This window comes from Phyllostomus discolor, chromosome 5 (assembly GCF_004126475.2).
Source record: "Phyllostomus discolor isolate MPI-MPIP mPhyDis1 chromosome 5, mPhyDis1.pri.v3, whole genome shotgun sequence".
In the NCBI taxonomy this organism is placed as follows: Eukaryota; Metazoa; Chordata; class Mammalia; order Chiroptera; family Phyllostomidae; genus Phyllostomus; species Phyllostomus discolor.
The window spans coordinates 117,128,169-117,148,543 of record NC_040907.2 but is presented as its reverse complement, the minus strand read 5'-3'; the positions used below and the strand labels follow the sequence as shown (position 1 = coordinate 117,148,543).

At 43.8% G+C, this 20,375-nt stretch overlaps 1 protein-coding gene across 2 annotated transcripts in view; it reads left to right on the top strand.

Moving 5' to 3' along the window:
- Positions 1-20,375, top strand: part of SH2D4B (SH2 domain containing 4B) — a 124,242-nt gene that overhangs the window by 89,010 nt on the left and 14,857 nt on the right. The window contains exons 5-6 of one of the 2 annotated variants that reach the window (XM_036026738.1): positions 16-232; positions 4,200-4,324. In XM_036026738.1, the coding sequence (XP_035882631.1) occupies positions 16-232; positions 4,200-4,324 (342 nt within the window). Of the gene's footprint in view, positions 1-15; positions 233-4,196; positions 4,325-20,375 lie in introns of both variants that reach the window. The other variant, XM_036026737.1, reaches the window with a different exon arrangement.

Here is a 20,375-nt window from a genome sequence, read left to right as displayed (position 1 = left end):
TCTCTCCTTTTCCAGTGCGTCGGTCCAAGGCAGCTGATGAGGAAAGAAGCCGCCGAGCCCAGCGGGCCCGAGATGAGTACCGACGCCTTTCACTCCGTGCCATCCAGAAGGGCACTGTCTCTGGCCTCAGCTTCATGTTCCGAGAGCTTGGCCAGAGCCATGAGCAGGAGGCCAGACTCTACCACCACTTCCCAGGCCCGGGTCCACCACTACCCCTCGCAATGCCTGTCAGGTTGGTCTGGTGGGGCTGGGGATCTCTGCATGGGGAGGCCTGGCCGGGGAACAGGGTCTTGGATGTGGGCACAGGGAATTGGGGACCCAGTCCTGCTTCTGCCTCTAACTTGCTATGAAATTTGGGGCTAGTCATTTCCTCTCTGTGAGACAGGGGGATGGGTAGGGGTTGGAGATTTCTAATAACTTGGAGTTCTGGGATTCTTTACCTTTCTGGGGTCTCAGATTCTTTTGAGAATCTAAAGGAAGCTGTGTACCTTCTTTCCTCCAAGATTTGCATATACAAATACCCCAAAATGTTTGCACATAATTTTAAGCTCTTAAAGGTCCACAGATCTCAGGTGAAGAACTTGAACTGTCAGACTTCAAGTAGATTAAATATGGCCCAGTGGCCTGGGAACCTGGGCTGGCTGCCTCTGTAACCACAGGCAGTGCTGGTGCATCCTGGGTTCTGATAGTAGGTTGGCAGATGAGTGTGGTGGAATACAGGAGGCTCACACACACTGGCATCACTGGAGGGGTCTGGCAAGGGCACTTATGTGACTGCTCACGATTACCAGGACCAAGGGTGAAGTGGTTGTCTGGAGCTTCTCCACCTTCTGCCTGTACCCACCTGAGGCCAACCCCGAGATTTGTGTCCCCATCTTTGCCGAGCAACTACCTCCCCCAGTGATAGCTCAGAGGCTGGGTGGTGGTGAGTGCCTGCTGGCTTCCTGAGCCACAGTTAATCTACAGAAGAGTCTTTTCACTCCTAGATGATGGAGGGCTGTCTGAGTTTTGCTTTAATTGGGATTTAGAATTACTCATACCTCCCTTGTCCTTCTCCCTGCAGTCTAGGGAGAGCTGGTCATGTCTGAATTTCTTCCTTCCTTTCCTTCTTTCTTCTTTCCCTCCCTTGTCACTGTGATTTACAAACCAGAAAGTTTAAAAAGATACATGGAAAAATGACCAACTCACATCCTTGCCATCCATCCACTCAGTTCCCTGTTTCCCCAAGGGAACTGCTGTTCTTGAGGTATCTGCCTAGTCCCTTTTTGTAACTGCCAGCATTAAAACTTGTATCTCACTCTTTTTTTTCATGAAATTTGCATATTCTACAGATTTCTACACCATGAATTTGCCCCATTTATATTTTGGAGATCTTTTCGTACCAGTTCTTAACTATTAGTTTTTATTTAGTTTTCTTTTTATAACTGCATAGTATTCTGCTGCAAGGATGTGCTATAATGTACTTATCAAAAATTTGTTAATGAAGCTGGTGTTGTTTGAAATCTTTGGTTTTACCAACAATGCCCTTAGTGAATAACCTTATAGATGTTAATTTTATACACAGACAACTATTATCTATGAGAGATTCCCTAAAGTGGGATTGTTGGGTTAAGGGCTGTGTGCATTTACACCACTGATAGTTATCTCATCTTACTCTTCATAGGGGTTGTACCAATGAACACTCATCCTTCAGCCTTGTCAACAGTATGCTGTCAAACTTTTGTGTAAGAACTATATCTCAGTGATCATTTAAAATTGCATTTATACTTATGAGGGAGATTAAGTATTTTGTATATGTTTAAGGACCATTGGTATTTCCATATCTGTATATTCTTTCCTCTACCTGTTTTTTTCATTGTGCCATTGTTCTTTTCTTCATCCCCCATATCTGAGAACACTTTAAATATTAGGGAAGAGGGTCCTTTTGTTTGTGATAAATACTTTTTTCCTGTTTGTCATTTGTCTTTTGAATTTTGCAATGATGTTTCCTGTCATGCCAAAATCTTTGATTTTTATGAGGTCAGATTTTCTTTTATGTTTTCTGGATTTGGAGACATAGTTAGAAAAGCCTTCTTGGTATGTCCCCAGGAAAATTATAATCCGTCATTTTAAAGGGAACAGGTGATCCATGCAGGCCCACACAATGGAGCTACATGGATGGTGGTACAGCCTGGCTTCAGGCTGGCTGTGGCTAGCTGTCAGTAGGGACACAGTGACCACCACAGTGACCCATCAAGGGGACCAGGGGCCATACAGATGGAACCGAGGACCCAGGCACCCCAGAGGCCATGCATCGGCCTTCCTTCTGTGGCTGCCCCATGGGGTAGCTCCCTGTGGCCTCATTGCCCCTAGCTGTGCAGTACTGGCACTGGCCAGCCTACCCTCATCTGACTGTGCTAAGGGACAGCCACACATTGTTTCTGGGAGAGAGTTTCAGGTGCAAGAGTGAAGCTTCTGTCCAGGTGGCTTCTTGGAAAACCTTCCTAGCATTTATATGCTGGTGAATCAGATTCTCTGCTTAGAAACACAGGGACAAGAGTGAGAATATATATATATATATTTTTTTTTCTGTTATTTATAACCTCCTCTTGATTTCTAAGGAAAATGAGTCCTAGAAACCAGAGCAGTTTTGCTGTTGAGCAGTAAGGAAGGAGCTGAGCAGGGTTATAGTGTGTGGCTTAATAAAGGGGAGAGGCCTCTGGGGTTGCTGAGAGGGGGAAACCACAAAGTGTGGATCAGTGGGAGCAACACTGAAACTGGGGGTGAAGAAGAGCCTAGGGAAGCAGCGGTGGGAAAGGTGTTTAGAGTACAAACTGCACTGTTGGTGGCTTTATGCCAATGCAATGGAACCTCATCCACTATCTTTCTTGTAACAACTTTCCTAAAGTCACACTGTTTGCTACTGTGTATGTGTGTGTTTGTGGATTCATTTTAGGGCAAGTAGAAATACAAACTCATTCTGGGATTTGCAAGGATGTGCCGAACTCCGCATCAAAGTTCTGGTGCAGGGCAAGTTCGAGTATGTGAGAAGACAGCTCATTTTATAAAAAACGATGACAACAGTGGTGAATTATGAATGCCATGACTAGTAAGTAGATAGCAATGAAAAAGTGAGAATTTATCAGGTTCTGTCCCTCAGTTGGAAAGGTGAGAAGCTGCGTTTGTTCAAGTTGGGCCAAAGGCCTGCCCTTCATATGCTGTATTTTCTTTCCATAGATCAGTGCAGTATGATCTTGCTTCGCATTAACTCAACCAATAGCTGGTGTGTGCCTGTTATGTGCCGTGTGTCGTCGAACTCTAACTGTGCTTTCTGTCAGTGTGGCTCCAATATCACAGGGCTCTTATGTAGTGCAGTCTCTGTGTGTGTCCAAGAACCACAGTTCAGACCCACAAACAATTAAAATCTTGGCTTATTTGTGAGAAAATGTCAAAAACATGTCATTACTTGTAAATCCTTCAAGTGCCTCTATATTCCTCACTCTCAGTGCCTTCAGACCCTCACCAGATCCCCCATGAGATCTACCAAAAGTCAACCAGTGCAGTGACCTGTTCCCCCTCCTTTAGCTGTCCTCATTCTTTTTCATTTTTGGCAGTGAATCTCAGCCACGTCCATAGCAAATCAAGGGTTCCAGTTTCTCTCTGTTCACTGTGCTGATTCCATCTCACAAAAGCACAGAAGGGAGCAAGCTGGCAAAGGCAGGTGTGCCCTGTGGAAGGCTGGGGAAGGGGCTACACTGAGGAGCAAACCAGAATTTTCTGTAGTGGGGTGTGGGCAGGGCATGGAGGACACTCACACGCTAATAGTTTTGCTCCTGTTACATTAGGTCCTTCCTCGTGGATGTTCATGTTTATACCCTGGCCATCCTAGAGGGAAAAATATGCCTTTTCTTTCCCTCAGACATCCCCTCCTGTTTTCTTTTCTGCTCCCACTTGTGTGGCTTTTTTCAAGGCAAGTGATAACAATTTTCTTTGGGGAAAAATAATAACAGCTGGTACATTATAATCTGCAAAGTACTCTCAAGTACCTGGACTCATTTAATCCTCTCCACAGGTGGGGTGAGTGTGGGCTCTGTGCTCATTCATTCTCACAGTGGACTCCCTCCCTCCTTTCCCCTTCTTCCCCCTCCCTCTCTCCCCTTCGCCTCTCCCCTCTCCCCCTCCCTTCCTGACTCTCCCACACTCCTCTCTGTTTTCAGCAGGACTTGGGAGCGCCCATTGCGACCTGTCTCCAGAGAAGTCATAGTCCGCTGGTTTAAGGAGGAACAGCTGCCTCGCCAAGCTGGCTTTGAGAGGAACACCAAATCCATCGCTCCCTGGTTCCATGGTAGGACAGCTGTCTGTGTCTCAGGGCAGACACCTTCCATATCTCCACCTCTTCCCAAGTCTGAGAAAGAGAGGCTGAAGGACTGTTATAATCAGGGGAGTAAAGGACTTTCAACTGCTAATTTCATTCTGCCTCACAAAGATGGGCAAATCTCCTGGGGTTAAGGATCAGTTCTCCTGGCTCACCTGGGTGAGAATGGAGTGGACAGAAGTCCTGTGTCTGTCATTTACTTGTACAGTGAGTGTGCTGAGTCCAAGGCACCAGGTCTTATTTCCCCAGGGCATGTGCTGAAATATACAGCAGCCTTTTTCACTGCCCTAGGAGGCCAAGGCATAACATCTCTGTGCAGGAGCCCAGGAGACGGGAAGCACCAGGGATACTGAATGTGCACTCCCTCTTTCTGCTGGGAAGGGATGAATATGACTCTTGCCCACAGCCCTCACCTCACAGCCTCCTTGGTCATCAAAGGCCCCACAAGGGTGTCTTCTTTATACTTAACAGGGCAATGAAGTCTCAGTGGACCATGAATACCTTGTGGACCAGTTCCAAATCTTGTTGTTTGAGCCTGCATCCTCAGGTTCTGGCCATGACCTGGCATGTAGCAGGCTCTGAGCAAATACTGGTTGATTAAGTGACAGAATATCTGCATGAAGTGGTCAGAGTTAGCCAAACATAAAACCTTAGAGCTCGGAGGCTCCTGGAAGTATTTTGTTGCTTCATATTTACATATAAGAAAACAGGCCTGGAGAGGGGAAGAAGTTTCTATAAGATCACAAGGAGACTTGTAAGGTTGAGTTCAAGAATGTATCTCATGGTTCATGACCCCAGTCCAGTGATCTGAACAGTAGAGGGCTCAACCAGGGAAGCAGGTTTTGTGATCCAGCAGAGACTTACCACAGAGAAATAGGAAGGGCTGCTGGTCACCACACCCTCTGTATCAGTTTGTGATTGTTGTATAACAAATCACCTCCACATTGCCTGGTATTTCCCCTGCATTCGTCTTATGTCCTGGCCAGCTTCCAGGTGTTGTCAGTTCCATCCAAATGGGGAGATAAACCCAGTGGTGGGCACTAGAGGCTCTGGGATCTTGAGGGCTATTAGGGAACCTTCACAGACAAGCTCTGGACATGGCTCTAGTTCCAGGAAAGGCAGCTGGAATGATTAGAAGAAATCATGCAGGGGTGAGCAAAGCTATGTGCACCTTTATTCTCACTTTCAAGAGCCAAAGGGGTTTGTAAACTATGAAGTGCAGACTGCAACCATACTCTACAGATGGGATGATTGAGACATAGCACTGTTAAGGGATTGCCCAAGGACACAAAGTTCACAGAGGCACCACCCAGTCCAGGTTGCAAGACTGTCCACACTGCCTGTCTCTTTCACTCTGGCTCCTGTACAAATCATCTTCCACACACCAATCTGAGAATCTTTAAAATATAAATCAGATCCTGTCACTGCACAATACCCACCACTTTCCTTTATACTTGCAATGAACTTCAGACTCCATGCTGGGGTGCACAAGGTCCCAAAGGATGGGCCTGGCTTCCAACTTTGTGCTATAATTGTTTCCTTGCTTTCATAGCTCTGGCTTTTTCCTGTTCCTCAAACAAGCCATTTTCTTTTCTGTCTCAAGCCCTTTGCACTTGCTATTGCTCTTTCTCTAGTTTTTTTGCATGACTAATACATTCATTCCCATTTTTCATCTGAAATATCCCCTCCTCAGAGAGGCCTTTCCTGAAAACTTTATCTAAAACAGCCTTCACCTGTTTCTCTCAATTCACTGTATTTATTTCTCACCCAATTTGTATTTATCTCATTTGCTTAATGCCTATTCTCCTACCTAAGTGTAAGCCTATGAAACTAAGGCCCTTGTCCATTTCACTAATGCCTACCACAGTAAGTATCCATGGCAAGAATGGATGAAGGCAGAAATGTTGTGTCAGAGGTGAGATTAGTTCCAGTCTTTCTAATTCCTAAGAACAGCTCTTACTCCCCTGCATTGGGCCCTTGTGGGTGTATGCGACTGCTCAGGGCCCAGTGAGTGAGGTTGAGCTGGGGATAGTTAGAAACCCAGAGCCACACATGAGGTTAGACTAGCCTTCTCAGTTGGCCATGTGTTCACTGGAGCCAGGGCCCTATGCCTTAGGCATCTCTGTATTCAACCCTCACCTCTGCTTTTCATCTGTCCAGAAACAAGGCCAAAGCAAACTCACCATCTTTCAATGTTCCCACTGTTGCAGAGCTCTCCAATTCAATTAATGGCATCCCCATTGTGTCAGTCGATTATGCTTGACTATGCCACAGTGAAAAATGATCCCAAAGTCTGAGTGACTTCCATCAGTCAAGACATTTCCTACCAATGTTACATGCCCACTGGGTTGTGGAATTTGATATAGGCCTCAGACTGAAGTTGCTGCTTCTCTTGGAAACTCTAACGGTCTCATGACAGAGGGAAAAGAGAGGCCTGGCAAGCCACATACTGGCTCCTGAAGCTTCTGTGTAGGATTGTCACACACCATTGTTCCTCATGTTTCTTTAGCCAGAGCCAGCTTGACCTCTGTGATGTAGATGAACAGTTTTGGATGATAGTAGAGCCCATTGTAACCACCATCCACTTTTAGGCTCCTTTTTACTCTCTGGCCTCCACACATCCAACAGGAGATAGAGGGGCTTTTTATTGCTCAGAACGAAGACAAATCAACTTTCCTGGGTGACTTAACTGTGTATTCCTGGAGCTTGTCCCAGGGATTCACTATGTCTCACCTCTGTCCCAATTTTGTGTCCCTGCAGCTGGTGGGAGAGCTTCTGTTTGAATTACTGCTTTCTTTTCATCCACGTATCATTATAACCATGGAAGCATGACACCAGCATCTTGGGCACCACATAATGCAACTCAAATTTCTGTGGGATGGGGGTTTGTTTACAGGGCATTGGTTGCCTGTGGCTTGCTTGAAGCAGATAATGGAGAAGGCAAGATGGAGGTGGAGATGCTCAAATTTATTTTTAGCTTTATTTTCTATCCTGATAAAAAATAAAACAAAACATAAGTTTTATATTGTCCCAGAACAAACAGAACCATGATTTCAGTCTTGCAGTCTTATGTAACTGATTTCATGTTCTTTTGACATTCTATCATAAAGCATGCAGGAAAGTTGCTAATATGTGGACTGGAGCTATTTAGTGACAAAGCTTTCACTGTTCTGTAACAGAATGAAAGAAAAAGGCTCACATATGGAGGGTGGCCAACTCTCTCTGCTTGGAAAGGACTAAGTCATATTCCAAGATAATATTCTTTCCTCAGTTTTAGTGTCAAAATGTCCTATCTTTTATGACTTGATGGTGATAGTAAACAGTAGTTCTTTTTATATGTTGCCTTTGCTCAAAAGCAAAAAGGTAATAGCTCCATGTTGGTTTCCCAACTCTTTAGAGTACCTTTACTTATACCTAAAATCCCAATGTCTGGAGCTGTTGGTATGGTTCAACTTCTTTCCCAATGTAGGAATTCCCTGATAGCATTCCTGGCAGGACTCCTGTACTGATCCTTATGGAGACAAAGCCTACTCCCCCCCCCCCCCCCAGGCAGTCTAACACTGGTCCTGCTGTTAGGGAGCCTTTGCTGCAGGCTCTGCTCTCAACTGGTGCTGGCAGGGCATCTTGGCTGGGGTAGTTCTGCCCCATGTGTTTCTCATGCTCCTCCTGGGACCAGCAGGGTAGCCCAGGTACACTCTTCTCAAGTAGCAGACAAGTGGCTGCATGCTAGATCTTGCAGTCTAGTCTTTGAACCAACACACCATCACTTTCACCCCGTGCCATTGGTCACAGTATGTCACAGAGTTGAGGATTGGGAAAATATGTTTTGCTCCTTTTGTGTGAGCAAGTACAAAATCATATGTCAAAGAGTGTGAAGACAGAGGGGAGGAGAATTTGAACGATAATATAATCTATCATCTCCTAATATAAATTGATTTTCCCCTCTAGGTAATATGTTCCTAGTTAATTTAGTTGGATTTTAGATGTAGGTAAAAAATGACTACTGTGACTTCTGTTTCCATCTCTTCCCTCATGTCCATCTGGACATGTTGTGGTGTAATGCAAAGAATGGTGTGGACAAGGGGTCTGATGATACAGGCTCACTCTAGAATTGAGCAGCTCTGTGGCCTTGGGTGTGTCCTTTAAATTCCTCATCTGTTAAACTGGGATTATAGCTTCCACTTCACAGGATACTTATGAAGATCAAGATAATACATGTGCTTTGCCTGCCATGACGAGCCATGTCAGTGTGATTGCTGATATCTCCTGGAGTCTGAGGTCAACCACCAGAGGCCTCACAGCTTCTAGGGAACAGAGTTTGGGAAATGGGGTCTGAGCACAGAGTGGGTGCCCGGGGGGATGGGCTTCCCACTGCTAGGATGGGGTTCTTGATAGAGTCTCTTCTGTTAAAAAGAGACATAAAGTGGTGAGGCCATTCCTCTTTTCTCCTTCCTCCATTGTTATATCCCAGGGCTTGTAAGAGAGACTTTTAGTTATCTAAAAATACTCCTGAGAAAGTGAGTGCATATAAGCTTGGCTTTGGGGAAAAGGAATCTATTTTTGTATTTCAACATGTATTTAATTTAAGAACATCCTCTGTGTGCACATTGGCTCAGTTGGAAACCGTTTCTCTTCCTGAGCTTTACTTCTAGAAAACAGTCACGATGACATCCATGGTTTATTGTCTAGGCAACAACCCTCTGGCTGTCTTGAGGCTCACCCTTAGGGCTCAGCAGGGAATGGAGCTATGCAGTGGATGATGTAGTTGGTCTTAGAAAACTATTCCTGCAGGATACTGCTCAGGGGCTGGGAGTGGATCTCAAGGATGGCCTTACCTGCACTCTGGTGGGGTGTTATTGTCAAGACTTTTCTAATGACCATGAGGCAGGAGCTTCACTGGGGAGGAGGCACTCCCTACCCGTATAGACAGTGTGTTCTGCAGAGAGCCCAGTGGTTGGGGTGACTTTCCATGCTCCCAAGTGGCATGGGCACTGCTTCCTACCTTCCCACACTGTAACTTCAGAGCATATTTAGAGGAGAGGACTGTTGAAGGTCAAAGGGCTGAAAGGTTCTAGAATGGCCCATACCTTTAGACTCCTTGTTCGCCTTTCTGTTGGCCACGATGTAGCCGAATGTGTTTGAAGGAAAGGAAGGAAATAGAAGTCACAGTAGTCATTTTTAATAATTACCTGGGGGATGTTTGTCTTGGAAAAGAGAGGCCTTGCAGAAGGACGGATTGGGGAGCACAGCTGCCAATTTTCAGACTCTGGAGTCCTGTCTTGAGAAAGGGAGATTGTTAAGGAGGACAGAACCAGGGTTTGGGGCTAGGAGTTCTGAAGAGACACATTTTACTTCAATAGAAGAAAGAGCTTTTCGATGGTCACAGCTTACTATTGGGCCATCTGAATGGCTAACAGGCTTCTCAGATGGAGACCTTGAAGCTTTCTACCCTGGCATCTGAGATGCAGTGTGGTTCTGACACCATTTTCTGCTGTCACTGTTTCAGGACCATTGGCCCTGCCCCTGCCGATCCTTCAAAGTTTTCTCAGGGGGTCAGGAGCATTGGAAAGGTTGGCCAGGGTGTGGGGGTCTGTGGGCTGAGGAGGATTGAGGGTTCCTTCTCCTGGCAACTGTTGGGCCTGTTTATATTGCTCATTTCTCTATTGTTGAAAGTGTTTTGGTCCAGGAGCTGAGGCACAGGCAGTGGTGACCCATCTGGATTGTCCTTCTAGGAGTCCTGCAGGTAAAGGACAGACATACCATGCTGTCCTACAGGAAGGCAGTTCCCAGAGAGGTTGGAGAGATTGTGCCCTAGGAGGCAATGACTGAGTGGTAATGGATTCTAGGCTTGACCCTTCTAATCACATGCACTGGGAAGTCACTTGTCTGAGCTGCACAGAATAGGAAGGAGTTGGACGAGCTGAGCAGCACTGATTGTTGGCGATACTTCACACTCTGCTGCTGTGCAGTCTTGCATGTTTCCCTGGGCTGTGTAGATGTAGAGTGTTTTGATGGGCATCATCATGGGCATGTTCAATTGCATCTTGAGCTGTTTATGGTTAACCCTTTACAGGTGGCCACACCGAGGCTCAGGGAGCTCTAGAAACCAACCCTTCTTTACCCAGCTGTAAGCTTGGGAACTGGGGCAAGATACAGGGCTTTTGGCTCCTAGTTTTTCCTACTCTCTTCTGGTATCTCCTTGAATATACTTCTGTCTAGGGAAAGAAATTGGGGCAAAAAAGTACCTCCTCTGGATTTATAATCCCTTACCATATATCCATTTGAACTTTTGTGCATAGTCTGAATCCTTCATTTTTCTTCATAGTCTGAATTCTTGCCCTTCCTCATTCTATAAACTTGCAGAGCAGACCTGCCACTGGGCTCCTGGCCCAACTTGAGGGAAAATTTGAGAATTCCTTGCTTAGTCTTTGTGATTAATTTCATGAGTTGGAGTATCTGGGGCTAGTTGCAGAGGATGAGCAAACTCAGGCCCCTGTCCTTGGCTTCTAGGATCAGGAGGAGGATAGGAAACTATGGTGAGGCTTTGGAACCTGTTTAGAGGTGGCAGCTAGACTGGAGTACCTGGCAGTTGGACTCAGGTGCTACATCCATGTTACACAAGGAATAGCTGAAGAAACCAGAGATAGAGAAGGTAATAACACTAACTTTGCAGTGGTGTTATGGGTATTAAATATACAATAATTATAAGTGTTTAGAACATGTCTGATGTGCAATAAATGCTCCCATTTATTATATGGAATGAGTAAACATGTAGCCTTTGGAGATGCATGTCAGGATTTGAAGCATGTAAATTGTGGCTTCATATACTGCTATCACTTGGAAAGAAAAGAAAAGTCAACAACAAATGACTCTACACAACAGGGCCATGATATCCATTTAATCTAAAAAAAAAGTACAAGTCTAAATTTTCTTTCATTATGATATGGATAATCTTTTTGAAATGTTTCTATAAAGCTGTGTGGGGTAAGTAATGGGTCATTTGGAAGAGTGGTTAACATGTCACGATCCATTATGTCAAGTTAGATTGATAATTTTCCTCTCTTACACAGAATTTGGAATGGAAATTTTCCACCAGCTCTGATCCCAAATGCAAAAACTTCTAAAGAAGAAAAATGTAGGTCATTTGACCTACTTTCCACTTAAGTTCTTGCTTAAGCTGTTCTAAGAAATAAAGGTATCTTTTTTCTACTTAAAAAAATTGTGCACCAGCCATAGTCTCAAAAAAGGATTACAAAAAAGAGTGAAATTACTTTTTGCTTTAAGAAAGCATCAATGATAATGGTGTTTACAAGATTTTAACTTTTTTTTCATCTTTCTGTGGTTCCACACTCTTGATTTCAGACCCTCTGTCTCCTATCTTCCTAACACTTTCAGTTTGGATGTTCTGATGACATCCTTTTGGTTTCTGAGCCACAGGTGTATGTAACTAAGATGTAGGAAAGGAGCAGGGGGTGGGGGACCTAGATGACTTGGGTTTGACAGACTGATGTTTTATCTTCTATCTAGGTTTTTAAAAGCAGAGGGTAACAGTAAACAAAGATGTGATTTATGTGGATGTAATTGCTTTCATCATCTTCTGATAGTCCCATCATGTTATTGGTGATTACAAAAGACCCTCCTACCTCCCCAACTGTAGGAAGTCCCTGTCATAAGTTGGACCCTTCTTCAACTCCAGGAAGCTGCCTTTAGGTTTTCTGTGCTCCAGGCCCTGGAGTCTAGTTTCTCACCACTCCCCAGCATAAGCTCATCCCAGCCCTGGCACCCAGGGCTCCAGCCCACCCAGAGCCCTTGGCCTCATGTTTTTGTGAGGGCAGGCATGGGGTTGAGCGGGAAGGCTTGGGGCAGGGGACACAGCCTCTGTCTTGTCTTCAAACTGCTAATGTCCTCCACCATGTAAGAGCCTCAAGGCCAGGACACAGACCAGTTAGTGAAAACATGAGGTAATAACTTTGGTTCAGTCTGAGTTTTTAGCACATAGTTTCCCTGAGATGGAATAAACTCACAGCTCTAAGAGTTGTGAGCACCCACTGCTGGGGTGTATAAACTGAGGCCAGATAGCCCCTCAGTCAGGACCATGAAAGTATGAACCATGTAGGGTGATGGGCTTAGGTCAGATTATGTGAGTCTTCTCCCTGACTTCCCACCATGAGCTCTTCTTTCTCTACTTGTCTCAGAAACAAATATGGTGGCTTTGATATTTCCTAGAGAATGAAGTCTAGTCACGATAGTAGTTAAGAAGCCTTCCTGAAAGTGAAGACTCATGAAATATTTATACTTAATTGTTAAAAGTTTATCAGAATCAAATTACCTTCTGTTTAGTATTTAATTAAATTCTTTATAGATTCACATGCCAGGGTCACTTGCTTACAGGTTTCATTAAAAATAATGGTGCTGTTTTTGGGCCTCATGAGTCACACTCCCTTTCACCAGCACCCAGGGGTGCATGAGGCAGGAGGGATTCCCCTGCCCTGGGATCCTGCAGGGGACCAGCAGAGCTTGTGTATGTAACTGATGTATGTTTTCTCCTGTAATCATCACAAATGCACTGTCTGTCTGCTACAGATGGTGAGGCTCTACCAACATTTGTGCTGCCACATTTTAAGCAAAGAAAATGCAGTTCTACAATTCTTCTACAATTTCTCTGATCCCATGAAGTCATCACCTCCTCTCTTTCCCCTTCAGGTGATGGGGAGAAAAAAAAACTTGAGTCCATTTTAACTTCATTCTATTCAACGATTTAGACTGTTTAGTTAAGTCAGTCCCTTTGGGGAAAACTAGGTCTTTAGGATTCCCTCCTCCCTCTCTCTGCTTCTAAAAGGGCATGACAGGGGCTTCCCTTCACTGTGGGAAGGAGGTGAGGGGCAGGGCTTCCATGCAGGTGTGCAGACTTCGTTGTGCATGAGGGAGTGCAGCTGAGGGGGTGAGAGAGGCTGACCCAGGTCCCCACTCTGCTTCCAAGCCCTGTACCCTGTCTGGGGCTATATCCATCTGGAGGTACACAGAGACACCTCTTGGATTGGTGGCTTCTCTAGGCAGAGGTCACCTTGTTCCACTCCTTGGGTGTGAGCTGATTGGTATCTGTGGGGTGTGATTGATTGGCTGCACCTATGGGGTCACGCTGGCTTTTATGTTTTAATTGATCATTTATTAAACATTACTTTGTGCTGATCTTGTGTCAAGTAAACATTGAACTTCCAATATTTTATTTATTCCACACAGTACTCTCTGGAAGAGGTAATGATACTAGCAATTAGGTACACAGTACTTACAGTGTACAGGCACACTTCTGTGTGCTTCACACTTGTTAACTTATTTAATACTTATCCTATCACTGTGAACTTGCTACTAGCATTAGCCCCATTTCACAGATGAGGAACTGAGGCACAGAGAAGTGAGGCCACTTGCCTGAAGTTCACTGTTAGTAAGCGCAGGTCGTGGATTCAAACCCTGGTGGTCTGGCTTCAGAGTCCATGTGCATATCTGTGCAATGATGCCATGTGCAAGGATGCAATGGAGCCTTGTTGGCATCCCACAGATGAGGATTAGAGCCCCAAAGGTTAAGTAATTGCCCTGGGGCACATAGTGCTGGGGCAGAGGGTCAGTTTCTTTCCTGTCCAAGATGTCCCCTTGAGGATGACGAGGTGTCTGTACCTTTGGGAGATACCCAGGCATCTTTATATCATGGGGCCAGCTGTTTCAGCTGCCATGCCTTACTCCTAGCTGGTGCTCCTCCTGAGGCCAGCACCATCCTTCCCATAGAATTCCTGAAGGATGCCTTCCAAGTGTCCACACACTGCAAAGTCCTCATGCAATAAATGGAGTAAAACAGGAAATTGTTGGCATATGGAATTATTGAATTACCTGGGCAGAGACACTAGGAAGCAGGCTCCTTGTGTAAGGCATTTAAAGAATTAACTTGCTGATTATTAATATTATGCTTGTGTTGTGTGCTGGGTACTGTGCTAAGTACAGGACATGTGATAGAGAACAAAATGGACAACTTTCCTGTCCTCATAGAACTTACATTTACTTGCAATTAACAACAACAGCAAAAAAACACAATATAATAAAAAAGAATTTATTGGCTCCTGTGATTGAAAAACCCAAAAGTAGGTCGAGCTTTGGGCTTTGCTTGATTTGGTCCAAGGACCTGGCTTCTCTCCATCTCTAAGCTCTGTTGCTCTCCGTGTTGTTTTCATTTTCAAGTAACACTGGCTGTGACTGTATATTTGTATTCTCTTAGCTCAAATCCAGCAGAAGTGAGGGTACACTTTTCTTTCAACAGTCCCAATATTAGTCCCAATATTCTGACTTGTTGGGTCTAGTTTGGACACATGCACACTCCTGAACAAATCACTACAGTCAGAGAGATGAGTCTTGAGTCTTATGATCATCCCTGGTATGGGGCAGAGTCCATCCCATTGCAGCTGTATAGACTGAATGAGAAGGTGTGGCTTCCCCAAAGAAGCTCGCCATTCCCTATCCATAAGAAGGACAAATAAATGGTCCTAAATGGGCAAGACCAATTGATGTCCACCATAGCACAGTCAACAAGACTGGTGTAAATCAAATAACAAATTTATACTTCTAGTTGAGGTTAGTGCTACACAGGTTCCTGTGTAGCCAGTTCACAAGTCATTCTGCTGGGTAGCTGGGGCCCTCTATCATGAACAGTGGCATTAGTGATTTGAAACTGGCATGTCAGCTTGGAACAGATAGTTGTGGGCATGGAATATTGCCTCTTGTGAATAAATATATCTGGAATCAAGAAACTTGTCCAGTGAAACCCTTGTCTCAGCAGTTAAATTTCATTTGGAGTTATAAAAAAATGAAGGCATTTGAATCATTCATCACAATCTCTGTGGCTTTAGGATGCTTTGAGAAACTATTGAGAACGAAGAGCTTAATAATTCCAGCCTCCTTAATGATATCGTCTCGATAGCATGGCAATAAGAAAGAAAAGTCACAGAAATGAATGAGAAATAGCTAAGCAGTAATGGAGGAGTTGTCAGCTGGTGAGGCGTAGCTGCAGTGAAAGCTTTAAGAAATATGCACATCAGGTAAATTGAAACTCATAAAAAGTAAAAGGTAGTGTCTGGGCTGCTGGCATTTCTTTCTTTTCAGGGGGAAGTCCTAACTGAAATAAAAGGAGCTCACTTGGTTACTATGGTTTGGTTCTGAGCTAATGATTTCAGGGACTAGTATGGAGGTGGAGGAGCTGGAAACCAAATCCCAGATCTGCTTTAGGATTTGCTAACATGTGGATTTATTGGTCCATTACAGCACAGCATCGTTTAAAAGTATGCTTCAAGTGCCTTTCCTTTCTTGGGGATGCTGTTGATTAGCACCAATGAAGTAAATATTTTGATAGCAAATGTGAAGTTGTTGGCAGTGTCTGAGAGCATCAGCATGGAAGGCAGGGGGATGAATAGGTGAGGTGTCAGGAAGAACACATCATGGACTTGTGCTCACAGTGCAGTAATGGAGGAGTCAGGAGCTGTTGGCTGCAAACAGCCTGCCTGTGATATTAATGTGTGATGTTGGGAGAGTGAAAGCAAACCTAGACTTCTTTGCCGTGCTGGTGTACATCTTCCCTTCTGTGTTCCCTACCATTTCATCCTTACTGGATGCAACTATAGGGAAAGGGCTGCTGCCCTTTACACTGACTGTGGCCATATCTTTTACTACAGAGGCCCAATAGGGGATGCTGCAGTTAGTTGGATATACTTTGTGCTCAGAGGAGCCTGGGGTACCTGTGGGCTATATTGGGTGTACTCCACTTTAGTCCTTATCAAGAGCCCTGATCTGTATGTTAGCTTTCTGCCTCAGTTTGCAGACTATAGCTCTTTCTGCTTCAGCTGCAGCCCCCTGCCTTTTGTGGCTTAGGCCAAGCTGGTTGCTTTGTGTATAGCCCAGCATGAACAGCCACCATAGTCACAGCTGCCATTGTTTTCCCAGCATTGTTTCACTTGATGTGGCCAATAACTTTGGGTAATACAAATGTGAATCCATTTTATTGTCCACAAAAGAAATTCCAAACCTAAAGAAAGGTTTAAAGAGTTTAATTTGAGCCAAGGGCTGAGAACCTGGCCTGGAAGCATAATCTCAAAGGGCTGAGAAAATGCTCCAGGAATAGCAGTGTTGCAGTTCTTTTTATACATTTAGAATCAAAGGAGAAAATGTAAAGAAACTTGAAATCCATTGGTGGTGGATTAAGGAGGCAGGAGAAAGCAAAAGCAGAAAAATCTCTGTGACTGCATAAAAAGGCAAATGGAGAGAGACTGTTTAGTTTTTTCAGTAAAATAAAAATCCCATTAGTTTTTTCCATAAAATGAAAGACACATTTTTTATTTTCACCAATAACTTTACTGATTTGGATATTTTGAGTATGTCAGCTATCTCTTGCTATTGGTTTCTAATGGGTAGAGGCCAGGGGTGATGCTAAACATCTTCCCATGCATAACACAGCCTGAAGCAAAGAATTATTTGGCCAAAATGTCAATAGTACCAAGAAATTTCGTAAACCATGTTTGAGACATTAGATCAGTCACAGTGCCTTCTCCGTAAATCTTTTTTTGCGTTTCAGTTGTGTTTTTACCTTTCTTGAAATAATAAAGCATAATACACCAAAAATTGTGTATCTTCTTCCATCTTCAATATTAAAATGGCTGCACAAAAAATCACCAATTTTTATAAGTTTTTAAAAAAAATACACGATATGATAGCTGTCACAATATAATCTAACAAAACTGTTTTGAATGAAGTTAAAGACACCTAAGCACTACTAGAGCCATTGTACAGAAAAAACTAGACAAACTTTTTGGTCAACCCAATACTTATTTTACATTGGTGGGTATAGGATAGTTAACACTGAACAGTTACAACAAATAGAGATGGTATGCCGGGAACAAGATAGTAAGTTTCCTCATAGTTGTGCTGTGTTGCCAGTGGGTGTGTTTCCGAGGGCTCTCACAAAGAAAATGACTCTGACATTTTACACTTCATCTTAACCAAGAGTCTGAGAAGCAATAGCTGACATTTTAAAGGTATGTTATCCTAGATGCACAAGAACAATGGACAGGGCTAGCTTAAGGTAAAGATTAACTTTTTACTAAGGAAGCTGTACGCCTAGGATGTGACTTCCCACCATGACCTGCCCAGGTATGAATTAATGATCTGTGTGGTTACTTTTGGTCAGTGAGCTTATCACGCCTGCCACATAGCCCCCTTTTTGTTCACATATCATTGAAGAGAGATTTACTTGCTGAAGGCCAGGCCATAAGTGGCAGAGACCTGATTGAAAACTCAGACTTGTCTGGTTTAGTGCTGCTTTGTACAGGCTAGTTTACTGAATCTTGTGGGTCCTGGGAACAAACCCATCCAAACTGCACAATTTCTATCTGCAGAGATTTGCAACTATTCCCAGTGCTTAGGCCTGTACTTTGGGTACAGCCCCTGACAAAGCCAGACCTTCTGGGCATTGCTTCCGCAACCATGGCCAGCTTTACAATTTGTCAGTGCCCATAGACCTGATCTTGGACCTTCAGAACTGCAGTGCCCTGCGAGGCCTCAGCAAGCTTCTTGGCTGAATCTTCATGGTTCTTGTTGTGAGCACAGTAAGCCCTGTGTCTTGAGCTGGTTATGCTAATTCACACCTTGTGCACACTTTCTTCCAGGGCCACCTGCATGTAAAGGGCCTGGAAAAGAGATAAAGATACAGATTGCACCTGGGAGTACAACCCCTATGGGAGAGCAGGCTGCTTACAGTTTAATAGGAATGCAAACCTTTCACATAGGACTGACATTGAAAGGAAGGCTGTACCTCTCTCCTGCTCTGCCACTTGCTGGTCTGAGAACTTGGGCAAGTAACTCAATTTCTTCAGCCAAATTTTCCACTCTGTAAAATGGGGAGGATAAAAGTGCCTATGTGAAAGGATTACTATGAAGAATGAATGAATCAGTGTGTGAAACTCTTAGCACAGTGGTTGGCATAGTGTAAGCATTCCATAAATGATGGATATGGGGTTATAATTTTAATTAGTGACTTATTCAATAATATTGGGGGCCCAGAAAGCTCTGGATGTGAGGATATAGTAGGAACAAAGCAGACATAAACATTGCACTCATAGATTTTATGTTTACAATATGATAATTTATATATAAACTATTGTGGAATTTACCTTTCTATCATAAACTGTATCATACATTACTATTTTTCAACAACTTTTTTCTAGTTATCAATTAGAGGTCTTTTAGGTCTATCTCCATGTCAGTGGTTCTCAACAGTGGTGGTGGTGATGGGGGGCAGTTTTGTCCCAGGGGACTGTTGGCAATGTCTGGAGACACTTTAGGTTTCACAGCTGTGTGGCATCTAGTGTGTAGAAGTCAGAGATGCTGCTAAACATCCTACAATGTACAGGAGGCCCCCATGACAGATAGTTATCTGGCTCAAAATGTCAAGAGCACCCATGTTAAGAAACCCTGGTGTGTGTCTAGATTTGTATCTATCTCTCCTTTAAACCTTTAAATGTTTGCTAGGAGAATATGCAGCAGGCATAACTTATTTGCTTTTATAAGTGATTTCATGTTACTCTGGACTTCTATTTCCTGTTATTGCCTGAAAACAGAAAAGCCCTTAAAATTTCCAATTAAAGATAATCCTGCCTTCTATGATTTAAGAGTCTTTCAGTTTAACTTGGTTACTTTTAGCAAATATTCAATCATTTTAAGCTCAAAGTCCTATTTCTCCCTTCTCAAATGTTCTCTCCTCTTCCCTAAATAGTGTCTGAATGCAGAGGAAATTCATGGCCTTGGAAGGGAGCCAAAGAAGGTCCTGGTCAGTGGCTCATCTCTGGACTTTGTCCTCTGTTTTAACTAATCTTCTAATGGTCCACAGCTGCTGAAACCACCTGTGACTGTTAGCTATTAAGCACAACTGGAGCTTGTGGGGGCCCCTTTCCCACACATTTGACTTAACTGTACTTTGACTCCTGCTTGGGCTTCTGAGTTTCAGCAACTCCTATCAGCTACTGTTGGCTGAGGTGCCCACCCCAAAGATTAGGCCCTGGGATCACCTTGCCTCTTTTCTTCATGGGTCCTTAGAAATCGGGCTCTTAATAATATATACTTAAAAAAAAAAACACTGAGGGTTGAGTTCATCAGTTACTCTCCATCCCTTGCCCTCATAGTTTGTTATTATTATTATTGGAAGAAATAAGGCTACTTCTTGTTTCTTTATTTACTTTATTTTTTATAAAAAGATTCTATTTATTTTTAAAGAGAGGGGAATGGAGGGAGAAAGAGAGGGAGAGAAAAATTGATCAGTTGCCTCTCGTATGCACCCCAACTGGGACTGAACCCACAACCCAGGCATGTGCCCTGACAGGGAATCAAACTGGTGTCCTTTTGCTTTGCAGAATGATGCCCAACCAACTGAGCCACACCCATCAGGGCCCACTTACTCTGATTTATCTCCACTCTCCACCCATGTTCCTTTTCCTCCTTAATAAGTAGCCTTTCTGATAAGTTTAAACTGTATTTGTTGAAAGTGTTCTTGTGTATTTATTTACAGGAGATTTACATGTTATTTTCTTTTTTTCTCTTGAAATGTATGTGATTTGACCTTAATACTTTTCTGTGGCTAATTTTGATGTGGTATCTTGAAGGTCCTGTGTTGATTGATTGTTTCCACCACCATTTGTATTTGGGGCTCATGGGGATACCTTGGCACTAGTTTTGTTGTAAACATAGTCTGTGGACTTTGGGTTTTGCTCTTTTGCTCTTTAGTTTCTCTCCTTGTTTTTATTTCGTGATTTGAAGAGATTGAAAAATGATGCAGCCACCACGACCAATTCCCAGGATCTACCCTTCACACCCTGTACTTACATACATGTGCAGGAAAGGTGAGGTGCTTTAATACCACTTGTGTTTTTTACTTTATCTCACTGAGCATGCTGCTATGAGATCCATGTTCTGTGTACCTCTTGTCTTATATTTCTAA